This window comes from Plectropomus leopardus, chromosome 11 (assembly GCF_026936395.1).
Source record: "Plectropomus leopardus strain MGB_pleo_1.0 chromosome 11, ASM2693639v1, whole genome shotgun sequence".
Classification (NCBI taxonomy): Eukaryota; Metazoa; Chordata; class Actinopteri; order Perciformes; family Serranidae; genus Plectropomus; species Plectropomus leopardus.
In genome coordinates, this window is record NC_142186.1 from 7256924 (window position 1) to 7274019 (window position 17096).

The window sequence follows — 17096 nt, forward strand, 5'->3', positions numbered from 1 at the left end:
TGAGCGTGCCTGAGCATGTGCATCTGTATGAGTTCTCTTGACCAGAGTTGAAATGAACATGCATGCCTGGGCACGTTACCTGGCCATGCATGAGAGCATGACTGTTTGAAGTGACCTCTTTTAAACTGTAATGTTTAAGAAAAAATGCATGTATTTGGAAAGTACTGAACATACAACTCCATTGATGGTTCTTGGAATATATGGCAAGATTTGTGCGAACTGCAAGATTTGTGTGAGATATACTGATTTAGTTCTATTGTTGTCAAACACGGTTCACATTTACTTCAATTCATGAAGAATGACTGTTTTTTGATTCTTCATTCACTACATGTACAAACAAAACAAAGTTTGGTAACACTTTCTATGAAGACCACATTTACAATGCGTTATGATGGCATTCATAGTGAATTATAAAAAGCATTCCCACTGCTTTATGAATACACTCATAACACACATAATGCTTACTGATGCACTATATCAACAGTCATAAACCATTATAGATTTGATTTATAAGTGGCAAGGGTCTTATGGATGCTCTTGACTTGTTATAAACTAGAGGTTGAATGCTGGAGCTTATAAAGCATTATAAATATTTATACTCATTTATTCACACATCAACAATTAACTGTAGTAAGGACTCATAGTGTGATATCTCAGTCCATGAAGTATCATAAGGTACCAGTGTAGGTGTTAAGTAAAGTGCAGTGCATATTGATGCATTTATAATAATTTATGCTTCATCCTAATGTTTCATTGTAGGTGTTAAGTAAAGTGTAATCATTTTCATGCATGCATGCCACATCATAAGTGATTATTGCATACCATTCACAGGAATACTTTAAAAATACATTTAGAGGACTGAATTCTGACAATGTGTCAGAGAGTTTTTAGCCATAGAATTAGATTAGAAGCCATAGCCATAGAATTAGATTTAGACTTCTTTCTTCTCTAGTGTTTCATACAAATGGGAGGCCAGTGAGGAGGACTGTGAGGTGTCTCACAGAGGAAACTATTCTACACTGCAGGAGTTAAATAATCACCAGTGCACATCTGTGGATCTCCCTATCTTACATGAACTTTGGAGCTGGCCATTATACCTTTATAAAAGCTCCTGACCACACTGACAGCACACACAGACGAGTGTCAGATCGCTGCAGTCTCTCCAGTTTTCAGAAAAATCTGCCTTTTTTTCTTTTAATTGAATTGAAGCCCTGTCTCAGTTGTGCACAGCAGGGATGGCAGAGCCCAGCGGGATCTTGATAAAAGGAGGTAAAGTTGTGAATGAAGAGTGTTCCGTGATCAGCGACGTCTACATAGAGAATGGGAAAATTGTTGAAGTTGGACTGAATCTTAAGACCCCAGCGGGGGTGCGAGTCATCGATGCCACCGACAAACTGGTGATCCCAGGAGGCATCGACACGCACACACACATGGAGTTTGAGTTCATGGGTACCAAGGCTGTGGACGACTTCTATATCGGCACCAAGGTACACATGTTTGACTTGCATGGTATCATCAGATAGAAAATAACGGGCTCCTCACATATTCATTAATATATTCATGTTCAGAAATTTAATTTAATTTTTATTTTATTCTTATTTTATCTATTTACTTAGTTTCATTTATAAATATGTACATTTCTATATATTATGTTTTAATTTTTAACACTCGCACATGTAAAGTACTTTTAGCTGCATTTTATGTATAAAAGGTGATGTACAAATGAATATTATTATTATTATTCATGTATTTTTATCATATTCAAGTGCGTCAAGTTAGACAAACAGAATAATAACAGAAGTGAAGGGGTGATGCCTCCACATTAAACACTGTATTGATTTTCACTACCTTTTATTTTTTTTCTTATTATTTATGTTGTCATGTATATCTTTTTTAAAGTTACAAAGCCGATTCGCCCTATAACAGCAGTAGCATCATTATCATCACCTTGCATTGGCTGAGTCTGTCACATCAGCATAAACTGGCAGCTACATTTGACCACTGCAGAGTACAAGCTACCAGAAATATTTTATCAAAAGCTTTGAGTGCAAGTACTAATACCACAGTTTAAAAATACTCTGTGACCTAAAGGCACAACAGTGATACAAAAAGACTCCCTCATGTTCATGACAAGTGTCATGTCAGTCTTATGCACACCACTGTAAATACAGTGTGTCACCCAACACATCATGATAGTTCCTCTGAAATGTTAATTGCATTTTGTCTGAATCTCTGTAGGTTGTTTTTTTCACTCTTTGTAGTTTCTTTGCATTTCTTTTTAGTCTTTTGTTGTATCTTTGTGGTCTTTTTCTGTATTTTCCTGGTCAGTGCATGATCATTTTTGAGTTTGACAGTACTTTAATTACATGTGCTTAGTTACTTTCCACCACTGCATGCTACAATAACCAGACTTTCCACATTGCCTTATTAATAAGCGTAATTAATTTTTGGTGTCTAAGAATTTGCAGTGGATCAACTTTGCTGCCACTGTAGTAAACACCTCTTACTGTAACACCTGTGAATTGTTAAAAATATTTTATAGTTCATGGTGCTAATTTAACTTGCCTTATTTATCTTCAATTAGATGTGCAAGTTGGTGTTTTATTTTGAAGGCTGTAACTAGAAGTGGATTCTGAACACGGCTGACTTAACTTAGATTTATGGCAAAAGAGGTGCACACACGTAATCTGGTGTGGAATTATCTCTTTGAACAAAGAAACTTGAACAGCAAGTGAGTATTATTAAGAAAACATAATATTAAAAAATAAAAAAACTCCACTGCTCCTTGTGTATGTGTTATTTTGGCCACACCTTGTACATTGCAGTTTAACATGCTTCTTTACAAGTGAGTCATAATTAATCAAATACTAATTAGCAGTTTGAATCAGTTTTACTAGTAGTGTGACAATCAGAAGTGTTGTAATTGAGGTGTCAGGGCGAAGCGGAGCAGCTAACAGAGAGTCTGAGTGCATCAGTCACAGCACGGCAAGATGTCACTATGTGGCAAAGGGAAACAAAATAAACATGTAGCAACATGTTCTCACCAACACAGACTGAACAACACCTTAAACTACCCTCTCCATAATGCTGAGCATTCTGAATCAACTTCTGTTATAAACCTAACATCATTAGCTTCACTTAGGTCATAGAGGTCATAGGTCATTATGTCACAGGGCTAACTAAAGTAAATCTTTAACTTCCACCTATGGAGTAATGTTTGTGTTTCATCAGGCCGCTCTAGCAGGAGGGACCACCATGATCATGGACTTTGTCATCCCCCAAAGAGGCAAGTCACTCCTGGAAGCCTTCGACTGTTGGCGAAAGAAGGCGGACCCCAAAGTGTGCTGCGACTATTCGCTACATGTCGCCGTCACATGGTGGAGTGACAAGGTTTGCCAGTTCTAAAAAATGGCAACTCACACTAGTCTGTTAAGAATTAAAATGTCAAATAAAGTGTCTAATTGTATCATGTTGAAGGCGCCAGTTTCAAATATTTCTCTCCTCTTTTTCAGAGTGATACAATTTATGAGATTCAAAATTACTCAGATTTATTCCTCCATGTATGTCTCCAAACTTTTTTCATCTTCAGGTCAAAGAAGAGATGCAGATGATTACCAAAGACAAGGGGGTCAATTCCTTTAAGATGTTTATGGCCTATAAAGGTCTGTTCATGCTGCCGGACTCTGAGCTGTTTGCTGCCTTTTCTCAGTGTAAGAAGATCGGAGCGATAGCTCAGGTGCATGCTGAGAACGGAGACCTGATTGCAGAGGTTAGTATGAGCTAATGTGATAATCTGTTCAATAACTAAAGTGAATTACTGGAAACCAACAGTATGAAGAAGTTGCTTGTATTGAGGTGATTGTTTTCCCCCCATTTTTGTTATACTGTTTGTGATTTCCACTATTAAGATACTGACCTGCTGATATATACTATTTAAAGTACAAATGATGTGTTAGTAAGGAGTGTAACAAAACAACACTTTTCACTTTCATTCATAAAGTTTCCCTTTTTTAAAACATTTTTTTTAAGCTAAAGCATAATGGTATATATTTAGAATTTGATAGGAACTGTTCATTCATTCTTATTTGCATGAAAAAGGACCATGAAGCTCAAATCTGAACATCAACAGTTGTAATAACCTCATGGCTAGAGAGGTATGTGTATTGCTGCCCTCTTTATCAGGGTCAGGGGGTTATGTCATTTAACAAATGCCTATGTGTAAACACACCAAAGTCCAGAAAAAATGATGGGTTTATGATTAACCCTGATGGTAGCCAAGTGTGTCTTCATGCAACCACCTGCTAAATGTCATAGACGTATAGAGGATTTGGCACAAATAATAAAAATTCAGTGCTATTCTGTAATAGAAATGCAAAAATTGCATTTTAAAATGTAAAACACATGAGTTCTTGTATGTTCCAGATGATTCAAGGTCTACTGACACTGTCTGTAGTAGCCATTAGAGTAAATGTAAAGGCAAGCAAACTCATGACATAACAAAAGCAGCTTATGCTCTGTCCAATGTCCACTTCAGCAAATGTTTAACCTGAAGGATTCAGGACTACAAGATTCAAAAGTCTTTTTCACCACAGATAGTTAGAGTAGCACCAGTGTAATAGGATGTGCTCTTTCATGCAGATGTGCTGGCTCCAGAGCCTTTTTTCTGGTTTGACCAGGTCAGTATTTCTCTGACGTGTTTGCATTTTGCAATTCCTTTTTTTTTTCAAAAGTCATAACAACAATTCCCCACTAGGAGGCAGCAAATGTTTAAAAAGTGAAATGTGGGTCTCTTATGGTCAGGAACATATGACTAGCACTGTCACTGGGGGACGTGATAAAGGTGGAGTAAGCATTCATTTTTGTTGTAACCTACGTGTTCCTTTTGGCTTTTTTTGGGCCCTCATAGACAAATCAGTACAGCCTGATAGCTCATGACTTTTCCTAATTTCATGAGTAGTACCTATTGACATGATTTTGAACAGATAACACATTTTAGAAGTCTGCTACAGTATATAATGCATTTCTTCTGTTTAGTTTTCCAGCTGTCAAAAAAAAAAAAGATTAAATGCAGTTTTTTCCATATTCTGCTGACAGCACTTTTTATGCAGCGATACTCCTCCCAAATCCCGATTAGGTATTATGATTTTTGTTATTGGAGTTTTTTTTAACTGTTTCACAACAGAAAGCCAATCTTTGGTCCAGCTGACTTAAAACATGAAATTATTTCGCTGTTTAATACATTCATAGTGTAGATTTCCATGTCTGTGAATGACATTTTCTCAAAATGAATATCTTTTTGTTGATGCTGCACATATAATGTCTAATTGTAAAATATTCCCTTATTTGTTACTTTGTTGTCATTTCCATATTTCCATATTTATAAGTTTGAACAATTACATAAATTATGTTTGTGACAAAGAGAGGGGTCACCAATTAAATAACTTTCACATATTGGGTTTCACAATGGTCAGAAGAAAATGGGAAACAAAATAATTTCATAATTATTATCTTTTATAAACATACAGTGTTTATGGACCCTAAACAATCAGGAAGTAATTTTAACACACAAAGGTTAACATGTCTTTAAGGACTGCCTTAACTGACTGGTGCATGTTTTTTAATGCTCCTTGCAACATTAGTTAAGTTACAGCTGTGGTAATTATATTGTGGTCGTCTGTGCCTGGACAGATACTGAGCTGTTATTCTCCCTTCATCTCCTCTAACCTTTCTGCTGCCTTGTTGTCCCTGTCCCCGCTGCGACTCGACAGGGGTCTAAGAAGATGCTGTCTCTGGGCATCACAGGGCCAGAAGGCCATGAGATGTGTCGGCCAGAGGACGTGGAGGCTGAGGCCACCCAGCGAGCCATCACTATCGCCAACGCTGTCAATTGCCCTCTCTATGTGGTCCATGTCATGAGCAAATCTGCTGCCAAGGTGGTGTCCAATGCCCGCAGAGATGGTGAGTGTGGGCTTGCTGCCCCCTGCTGTTAGAATAGGGCAAGGTTGAGAGATGATGGCCTTTTAAAGGACAGAACCAATATCAGTTTTCATATTTGGTCCTGGAATTTAATGTGTTTTCCTTTTAATTAAAAAAAGAGAAAAGTTAAATTAATTCAGCAGCTATTTTGTGGGAGTATTTTTCTCTCTTTCTACAGGGCGTGTGGTTTTTGGGGAGCCCATTGCAGCTGGACTGGGCACCGACGGTACTCACTACTGGGACAAAGACTGGGGTCATGGTGCTGGCTTTGTCATGGGTCCTCCCCTCAGACCTGACCCCAGCACCCCTGGGTACCTCATGGACCTACTGGCCAAGTAGGTACAACTGAAACTTCAGCAACCAGTAAGGTCATAACAGATTAGTGTGCTCTGTAATATAGTATGAGTGCTTGGCAGCAAGTGGTTTTTGTAAAGTAATGTAAAGCAACATATAAATATATGCCTTGTGTTTAGAGTGCATGGAGAGATCAAAAGTCTCCTGCAACAAAATATGAGTCTAGTAAAACTGAGAAAATGGGGTGGTGGTGCATTTCAGCCTCTTGTGGCCAAAATTAGTTTTACAACAACAGACTCGTTGAAAAAAAGATCCCACCAAAAAAAGCCCAAACCAAGCCAAACCTTTTTTTTTTTTCATGTTTTTACAGATGACAAAAAGGCAGTTAAAAATAATTCTGGCAGAAAAAAAAAATCACCTGGCAAAATGTTGTTGTTTTTTTCACATTTCACAGGTGAATTTTTAAAATTAATATTATGATATTCGGGTTTTTTTCACGAACACAAGGGAGACAACAATTTAGATGTATCTCAGGGTTTTATGACTACATTGAAGTAGTGTAAATTTAAAAAGTAATAATAATATTCTGATAAAAAAACACAGCATTTTCTAGAAGATTATCAATCATTAAGTTATGATTTATAAAAAAATATGGAAAAAAGTAACAAAATCACACATGCTGACATAGTGCATTTGTAAATAAGTCTTAAGTTTCTTGATGGAGATACAGGAGGAGTATAACAGTAACAAACAGATTATTGTTACAGCAGGAAATAAAGACAAAAGATGCTTTACAGCACAATTATGTCTACCTTTCAAACATTTGTCAAAACTATACTTTTTTTCTGTTAATACTTTAGGCTCTAATTTCTCAACCTAAGGCCTCTAAAGATTACTATTGTTGTTAATGTCAAAGTCTGAAAAAATATCAATCTTTGATTGCACTTAAAACTCATAGATGCACCCTGTGAAAACAGGTCACAAGTAGTAAAAAAAGAAAAAGGAAACCATTGATCTATGTAAATGGGATTTATGGAAACAAACTGACACAAAATAAACTGGAATTTAAACCTTTACACTTTAGCTACATGTAAAAGGATGTGAGTGAAAATCTCAACTTAGAACTCTTATCAGCTCAGGACAGAGCGCTGCTGCTGTCAAAATGCTGCCAACTGCTCTGCTGGAAACCCGAGGATTTTAAATAGCAGAATGTGATCAATGAGCCAATCAGAATGAACAAATGTTAATTCAGTCATTTCATACATTAATTGCAATATGACCTAACGAGCTGCATTCCACTAACATGAAAATTAATTTCAGGAGAAGGGTGACAGAGGAAGAGATGCTGACAGAATTTACGTTAATGCTCTAATTTGCATATTCACTTTGCTTCAGTGATGATTTAACAACTAGTATTTGTTTTGTATCTGTATCAATTCATTTTGGCATAAATCCTGTCATTCATCCACACATGTATCTATCCATCATATGTGCTAGCGATGACCTGAGTGTGACAGGGACGGACAACTGCACCTTCTCCATGTGCCAGAAGGCTCTCGGCAAAGACGACTTCACCAAGATACCAAATGGCGTGAATGGAGTGGAGGACAGGATGTCTGTTATCTGGGAGAAAGGGGTGGTACGTGCATGTGGTGGTGCTTGTGCTATTAAAGGTTACAACGCAGCCTTCGTGCATCATCCATGAAATTATGCAGTATACACTGATGTGGCAGTGGGCTGAATAAAAAGATGCATGAAATCAAGCCAACGACAACATAAATTAAAATGTGCTTAAAAGCCCATGTTTGCATGTTTCTTACATCAGCTTGATACTTTATATTGTGATGAATATAAGGCTGATTAGTCATCGTGTATGAAGGCCAAATAATTGGGGGAATATGCAGCACTTAGGCATAACATTGTAAGGCTCCCACAGGGGCCCCTTTCAAGCTGCCTTGGGGTCCTCTGTATGTAATAAAACAACCGTAGGCAGGGGTCCATTGTACATATTTATGCCTTGGCACCAGCGATAGCCGAGGCTGGGTTGTCTGTCCGTCTCATTCTTGTGAACACAATATCTTAAGAACACCTTGAGGGAATTTCTTCAAATTTGGCACAAACACTGACTTGGACTGATGAACTGATTAGATTTTTGTGGACAAAGGTTAGAGTCAATGTGACCTTGCACCCGTCTCCTGCACATGATAGGCTTTTATAAATAAATTTGTTCTACTCTTCTCATTTTATTTTCACTAAAAAATCAAGTATGCCTGTCTATCTACACCACATACAGAAGAGGCAATAAACTCTCATAGCTGCAGAATGATGCAGAAAGCCGGTGTAGCATTTTCTCACTGTTGTTGTGAAGACGCTTGTGTTTCAGCCCTGCTGCCCCAAGGCCACTGGTAGGATTAAGCACGTTCAACAGTGCTTACAAATCACACATTAGATTATATTTTGGCAGAAATGAGTTGCTTGCATCTGCAGTGACATGCTGACCTTTTTGCCTGCTAATTCTGTATTTTCTTGTCATTCACTGAGGCCCCCTTACTCAAACTGGCTTCTTTGTGTGTTTCGTCCCCTCAGCACAGTGGCAAAATGGACGAGAATCGATTTGTAGCTGTCACCAGCAGCAACGCAGCAAAAATCTTCAACTTCTTCCCACAGAAAGGCCGTATCGCCAAGAACTCGGATGCTGATGTGGTTATATGGGACCCCAAGATGACAAGGTGAGGACCAGACCCCCGCCATGCATCAGTATGGGAGTTCACTTTTCAGTTTCAAATATGTACGACTCCAACGCACATTCTGTATGCTCTCTTATCTCTCAGTATTAACCCTCTGACATCCGCATTGACCCATTTTTGTGGTTTGATTTTTGGGTTTTTTTGTGGGAGGCAAGGAACCTGAGGATCAATTTAAGACGCAGCTCAGCACTGTGTTCAAAATTTTTCTAGTCATAAACAACAACATTGTGTTATGATTAGATGCCTATTCAAACCTTCAACGTTGGAGTGTATAAGGGCTAAGAACATTTTGATGCAAAATATGTGATGGCCATGCCTATGCTGTTTCATGTGCTATTGCCACAATTTTTGCATTGATACCGCATGTTTCATAGGTTTTGTGATAAAGTAAAGCCATTAAGACACCATGTGTCATGTAATGCAGAGCAAGTGGATCCAAATGCAGGAGACAACAGGAACACAAAAAGATCACTCCCTAATCTAAAACAACAGCAACTGAATTTCACACGACCAAAACTATGATCCAATAAAGACTGAACAAAAAAAAACAGGACTTAAATACAAACTAGACTGACGAAGGGATGAAGTGCAGGTGGAAAGGACGGAGAAGCTCAGCTGGGGGGAATAAGGTGATGAGGCAGAGGAACAGGCAGGGAGCTGATTGGCTGGGAGAAACTGAGGAGCAGAGAAGGACTAACGAGGATAATGCAGGGCAGGTGTGTAGATGGTAAACGAAGGATAGATAACTCAGGAGCACAGGAGGGAAAAACACAGTAAACTAAAACTGAAAATCTAAGAAAACACATACATCTTATTAATAAGCAGACCAAGTGAAAACAACGACAGACTGACTAACAAAGGCAACTTAAATGGGTCTTATACACTAAGAACAGTTTTCCAAAAAGCCTGAAGAAAAAAGGACATACTATGAACCCTTGAGGAACACCACAGAAAGGTCCATGATGTGATTTTGTACCAAAAACTTTTAACAATTTGGAGATTTCTCTCAGAATTGCATTTGACAGTGACTGGATGGCGAGCACTTCTGTTCTGGAAACTGCTCAGAAAGCCCCTTATTGTTATTGTTTACAAGGATATGATGATTCTAGAGACCACAATAGGTCATTTTATACAGTCACGTCAGTTTCAAAGAAATAGCCCAACTACTATGAAATGGCCTCTATGGGGACTAAAATCTTCACACATTAATAAAACAGGGCTATGTAATTCCTGTTTTAGATACCTCAGTATGTAGAAATAAATACAAATTAGGGCAGCGGTAACACGTTAATCGGGAAATTATATATATATATATATATGTGTGTGTGTGTATATATATATATATATGTATGTATATGTATATATATCATGTATGTATATGTATATGTATATATCATGTATGTGTATATACATATATATATATATATATTCATTTCACAGGGGTCCCTTGGCCTCTGACCTCAAGATATCTGAAAGAAAATGGATTCTGTGGGTACCCATTTGTCTCTCCTTTACAGAAATGCCCACTTTATTCTAGTCCCATGCTATTTTTTGCTGTCAGTTGATTCCTAATCAAGACAATCTGGTAAGAATTGCTTTACTTTGTCAGTGTGGTCTTCATAACTGTTTTATAATGCAAAATAATGGAAGTGAAAACATGCGATTAATCATGATTAACTACTGACATTATGTGATTAATCTCTATTTAAAAAATAAGCATTTGTCAGCCCTAATTCAAATACAACAAACCAAAAGAACAAATTTATTGTGTATACAAAAACTAGGCCTACATTGTTTTTCCCAAAACGGCATAGTGCCACTGTCAATATGGTCTTGCTGATTTTCCCACACCTAATTTCACCAAAATTTGAAACCTTTTTTTAGCCCTCTTCCTGGTTGGTATGTCTTGATTCCTTAGGTCTTCTAGTTTCATATGACACAGTAATATCTTTAAAGCTCAGCCCGCTCCAGCCTCTTAAGAACAGGAATGTTAGCGGGGATTGGCAACAGCCCAGTAGGTCTCAAAGGGTCAAGTTAACTATTTCTAGCCGAAGTATCAGCAGCTGCTGCAGATACAGGCTGCAGATGTTCCTGCTGAAACACTGGGCAGGCTTGAAAGCATGTCTCCAGGGTGTCAAGCACTGGGTTGAATAAGATACGTGTTATGAAGGTTAGCAATAAAGCATGCAAGACACAATTATAGTAGGCAACTAAAAAAAAAAGTGATGTATCTTTCATCTTATGCCACCTTAACACACACCGATTGTGCTCTATCCAGAAGTCAGGGTTTGTCATCATCATTTATCTACAGCTGCTAATTAAAGCAGTACACATTTGCATGTGAATCACATTTGTCTTTAAGAACGACCGTTGGAATGATTCATTGTTTTCCATTTTTGGTTATTTTACTTAAGATGTGCACTGCAGCATCAGTGGGATGATGCTGGTGGATCATGGTGAGGATCTTAAAGATGACGAATATTTCGCGTGGGAGCTAAACCATTTATCATAGTAGATAAAACACACAACGTTAAGAACATTAAGAATGTTAAGACTATTTTTAACTGGCTCAGAATATCATAAGGCGTCTATTCTCTCATAATTCTCACTCTCTAAAGTCCCTGATGTAGAGCAGAGGACAGTATGCTGCTCTGTAGAGCACATGCAGAGAGGACAGTCTGCATCCAGTAGCTTGCGTACTGTAGCACACTAAGTCTTATATAACCCAGATTGGCACTGCACTGCTCCGTTTGCTGGAGAATCTGGGGCTGAGCCCCTCAGGGAAGTCACTATCCGCTCATGTGAATTGGAGAAGAACGCATTAAAGTCGGTGTAATTTGCTGTGAATTAATTCACTGGTAACACTGAAAAAGCTTGTATGACACTTTTACAATTCTTACTGTGGGGGAATTGACAGTTTTTCAGTCCTCTCAGGTCCATCATCCTCGGACATCACCTGTTTGTTTCACTGTGTTTGTGCACTGTCTTCACTACGTGTCTGCTGATGTTATAATACCTTTCAAGCATGACAGCGCCTCGTGTTTGATCGCTGCAGCAGTGAATTCATCTGTGAAACTTTGTAATTAATTGCCCCTCAGCGCAAGTGTCGCTTCATAACATCCGGGACCAGGGGCCACAAATGGTTACATAACCAGAAACGCCTAGGAAGTTCAGTCAATTGCCTTGTGTCTCGTTATTGGGGGACTTGAATAATGAGGATGCATCTTGTTTTTGTCAGTGCACACTGGGCATCGCGTCCGGCTTCACAAGTCAGCAGGAAATGTGCATGTGTGGATGGGGAAAGGAAAAGAAAAAGATATTCAGTGTGTTTAACTGGCTGAGTCAGACTTATTTCCCTGCTGCCTGCTGTTTTAGGCTTTTCACTCAGATGGGATTTACTTGTTAGACACCATCAATCTGTAATGTGAAGAGTATTTCATTATTTTACTATGAAGTGTTGTAATTGGTTTTCCCTCCAAATGATTTTCTATATTTTTCCACTATTAGTACCTACATGCAGTGGTGGAAGTACGCACGTTCTGTATTTAATTCAATCATTTTGGGATCACATGACTGCCAGCGCAGTGTCACTTGGGATGGACAAAGATGAATATAAATCAATTCTTTTGTGCCTTTCTGCCCATTGTTGTGGTTTTACATCAATACTTCAGTTTTGGTTCATTCTCACCACTTTTGGCGTTGTTGTCAGCTGCAGTAAGCAGCTGCTTACAGTATAAAATACCCACTGTATGCTACCTGCCTTGCACCAAATAGATAGATAGATAGATAGATAGATAGATAGATAGATAGATAGATAGTGAAAAGATATAAGCTAACTGGTAAATATAGATGTCAAAATGAGTGGATTAAACTACAACATTTCCCTGTGAAATGCAGTGCAGTGGAAATACACAAGGCGTGATAATACACATGTAAAGTACAAATATCATAAAACAGTATTTGGTTTCATTCACTCTGGTTACATGTGATTGGAGAGAGATCGTAGCATGAGCATAGTGCAGAACAAGCAAGAGTTTTAGGCTATGAGTTTTACGTAAATGTTGAATAAATCCATTCCAGCCATAGATACATTTACCATGAGTGCTTGTAGATAAATTATTTAAATCAGGTTCATTTCTGCCAATATAAACTTCTGCAGCAATGCATAATTTGTCTGGGTGCCTGTCTCATGTCTCTTCATCAAAACTCATTCCTTTTCCCACTCCAGCCTTTAATGAGAGAGAGCACCACACGAGCACAAGTTGTAAATAATACATTTACATTATATTGCTTTTTACGGCAAACTAAGTATGGTGCAGTAACTCAATGCTGTGTATGAGTACATCTTGGCCTGATTCAATCTGTTACAGATTAAAACATTAAAATTTCACAATACCTTTATGTTTTCTTTTTATCGCCATGGTATTCAGAAAGCAAGCTGTGACTACTGCACTCACCATAAGAGTTGCATGTTTCCTAAAATTTTCAGTTACTGTTTACCTGCAGCTATCTTTATGTCTTTGTAGGAAGATATCAGCCAAGACTCACCATCAGGCTCTGGACTACAACATCTTCGAGGGCATGGAGTGTCATGGTGTCCCTGTCGTCACCATCTCCAGAGGAAAAGTGGTCTATGAGGATGGGCGGTTGAAGGTGTCCCCAGGGCATGGCAAATTCATCCACAGACAGCCCTTCTCTGAATTTGTTTACAAAAGAGTCAAGCAAAGGGATCAGGTCAGTCAACCATATTTCATGACTCGAAAATAACACACAATTTTAAAGTCTGTCAGTTCTGTTTGATGCGCATTTGCAGCTCAACTACTTTATCTGAGTACCAAAGTTGAGCGTGATTATTTGAAATTTTAAAAAAGGCCAAGACAATGAGACAACATATACTATACTACCAAAAGAATGTGAAAAACTCATTAATTAAATTTTTTGCTAAAGCTACTATAATTAATAATAATTTCACCCTAACCCTACTCTGCTTGACCAATCTCAGTCATCTTGCCTACACCTTACCAACCTAACCAACCCACCCTACAAAGGCAATGAGTATTAGTGTCATGTAAAGCAGAGCAGGTGGACCCAAATGCAGGAGACAACAGGCAACACAAACTCAAAAAGACTGAATGCCAAAGTCTAGAATCCACTGAAGCTAGCAGCTTAGCAAGCTAGTGAGCGAATCACGTAATGCGGGAAATGCAAAGGCAAAGTGTCACAGGAGAAAGATGAGACCACTGGGAATATCAACATTTTCCTCACACATATTATAGAATTATAAAGAACAACTCTATACAATTCAAATTACAACATATTCACTCACCATTCGCTGAAAAGTCCTTGGCCTTGGCCTGCACTATTTCTGAAAATGTCAGAGTACTCGGGTACTAGAAGCTTCTACTGAATTTCCACTTATGAGGTTGTAAATACCACAAGGGTTGCATTTAAACAGACTTATGTTTTAAACAACACTAAACATAAAACCAAATGAACACACCATTAAATATAAACTAGACTGTCAAGCAGATGAAGTGCTCAGGGAGCTGATTGGCTGGGAGAAAGTAACGAGGCTGATGCAGGACAGGTGTGTAGATGAGTAAAGCAGGGAGAGGCAGCACAGGAACACAGCAGGGGAGCACACAACTAAAACTCAAAATCCAGAAAACACAGTGTTCTCAACAATGATCTGACCAAGTGAAAACAAAGACAGAGTAACTAATAAAGGCAACTTAAATGAGTCTTGTACACCAGACTAGTTATCCCAAAAGTCTGAAGAAGTCAGGGCACAGACTGTGACAATTAACCAATCAGAGGGAGAGTTGGGTGGGTCATGCCTTCGCTATCATAGGAAATGCAAACAAGCTTACTGTACAGATTTAAGAGTGGTTTCGACCTTCTAATCAAACTGTCTTTACTACAGATCTTTGATGGAGTCCTTGAGGGAGTGATTTCAACACAGCTAACTATCCAACTCTAGAGCTAGGATTAAATGTGTTCATAAGCAGAGATGCTGCTTAAGGCCAAGATACACCAAAGTGACATCAGAGAACTAACGTCACAAAAGCCCCCTGCTGTGTCGCCTCGTGTGTGTCTGGGCCAAAAGATTGCACATGAACATACATCAGCAGATGGTGGTCGTCTATAGCAGTCATTGAAAATGGAAAACCGTAAGACCGCTGTTACGCCAGTTAGCCAGTTAGTACATTAACAACACAATGAAATGTAGAAAGAACAAAGCACATTCACTGCACGGCAGTTAACAACAACACAACCCAGTTTCTGCGTATGGACTCAGTGGCAGAGGAAAAGCAATCTTACCATATATAGGCTAACAAGTTTGTTTCAACCTCTCTCCCTCTTTACTTCAGTCATTTTCTTGCATTTTTAACTTCCATTTCTCCTCTTGTGCACCGCGCTTAGTGGCCAAGCAGAGTGATTTCATTTATTGATGCCGCTATTGATTCAACATGATAAATTGCGGAAAAAAAAAAAAAAAAAAGCCAACAAGGGGGGATGGTGCAGGATGCACCTTGGCAATGAGGGCCTTGCATGCTCGCTGTTAGCCCAACTTAAGCGGACAGCCGACCATCGGCTTGGTGTGTCACGGCCGTTATGTGTGAAGCACCTCACAGAAGACTGAAACTCAGATTTATGTTGAATTTGGAGCAGCCAGATTCGATGAGGTACTGTTCTGTACACAAAGGTCACTTAACCTTTCTTTCTGCTTTGTATTTGTCCTGCAGGTGGGGCAACCTACAGCTGTGATCAGAAAGCCCTATGAAGGTGAAATAATTTCTCTATGAACAACTGTCCTGAAACATTAAAGGCACTTTGATTCTCCAGCTGTGTGCCTCCATTACAACCAAAAAGTTATACCAAAGCCAAAACAACTGAATGCTGTCTTACTGATTAACCCGCTCTGGATGATTTCTCCAGATTTATGCAAGTCTTATATACATTATTCAATCATTCAAATCACTGTGTGCAGGTCAACTCTGATCAACACTTAGGTCAATGTTCTGTTGGCAGATAATACCTTTGTTACATTTGTTCAACTGTGTGAGGTTTCCAGGTCAGCTATGTTCAGTACACAGGTTAGTACAACCCACTGTGCTGCTGAAAACGATATTTGCTCTAACATACATTATGCAATCAAGTTACTCACTGTAGGGAATGAAAAAAGAGCTTATGCACGATTTCATAGTATAAAAAAATGTGGCATGTTCAGGCAAAAAAGGCCGTTTCATCACTTTTTTTATTTGTGCATATTATTGTGGTGACTGTGGAATTAAAAAAAAAATTTAAATGGCTTTAGTTATGGCTGATCCAGTTATTTTCCCTGTTTTTTTCCTAAATTTTTGTTGCCATTAGTAACAAGACTGATGTTTCTCACCCAAAAGCATCGCTCCCTTTGATGAAATATTCATTAAAATGCACTGGCATGCGTGAAAGTATAAAGATTTACTTTGTTGACCCACATTGACTTGTATTAGCATATTCAGCAGGATTGCACATTATCATACACGCTCCATCTATGCCCATGTATGGACTGCATTCATTCCTTGCCGTGGTAAAAAAGGTCTGCGGCTGTCACCGAGCATCATGTGGCAGCTTCCTATTGGGCTGGCATGCTGGCGTGGTATTATGCCGCAGGGCCAGTTGAGACATAATGTGAGCTTATCAGGTTGCCACACGGGTCAGTGGCAGCGTGTGAGTCACAGAAGGCCTACTCATCCTTGAGCTGTACCACTTCCTTCCTCTTGTCTCTGACAGTGGAAGAGGTGGTGTGGGATTGTACAGTCGAGACTGAGTATCTGAGGCTTTTATAGATTGTAATTGTAGTTCATAAGTAGTAAATGATGAGAAGCAAAACACTGGAAATGTTTTAATGTTGATTCAGCTTTTTTGAAAACACAGGTAATGATTCATATTAAATATTGAATTAACATAACTCCACTCAGAAATGCAAATATATTTTTAAGTCAAACCATTAGTAGCGTTGGGAAAACTATTAATTTAAAGGTCACTGCTTTAAAAAAATAATTAGCTGCACATTATTTTATTTCAACTTTATGT

At 38.6% G+C, this 17096-nt stretch overlaps 1 protein-coding gene across 1 annotated transcript; it reads left to right on the forward strand.

Moving 5' to 3' along the window:
• Positions 1-1123: 1123 nt before the first annotated feature.
• On the forward strand, positions 1124-16330 carry dpys (dihydropyrimidinase). Its single transcript, XM_042490488.2, has 9 exons — positions 1124-1487; positions 3232-3390; positions 3590-3769; positions 5769-5958; positions 6155-6311; positions 7768-7909; positions 8857-8999; positions 13544-13751; positions 15764-16330. The coding sequence occupies exons 1-9, from the start codon at positions 1236-1238 to the stop codon at positions 15821-15823; spliced, it is 1491 nt and encodes a 496-aa protein (XP_042346422.2). The 5' UTR covers positions 1124-1235; the 3' UTR covers positions 15824-16330.
• Positions 16331-17096: the final 766 nt, after the last annotated feature.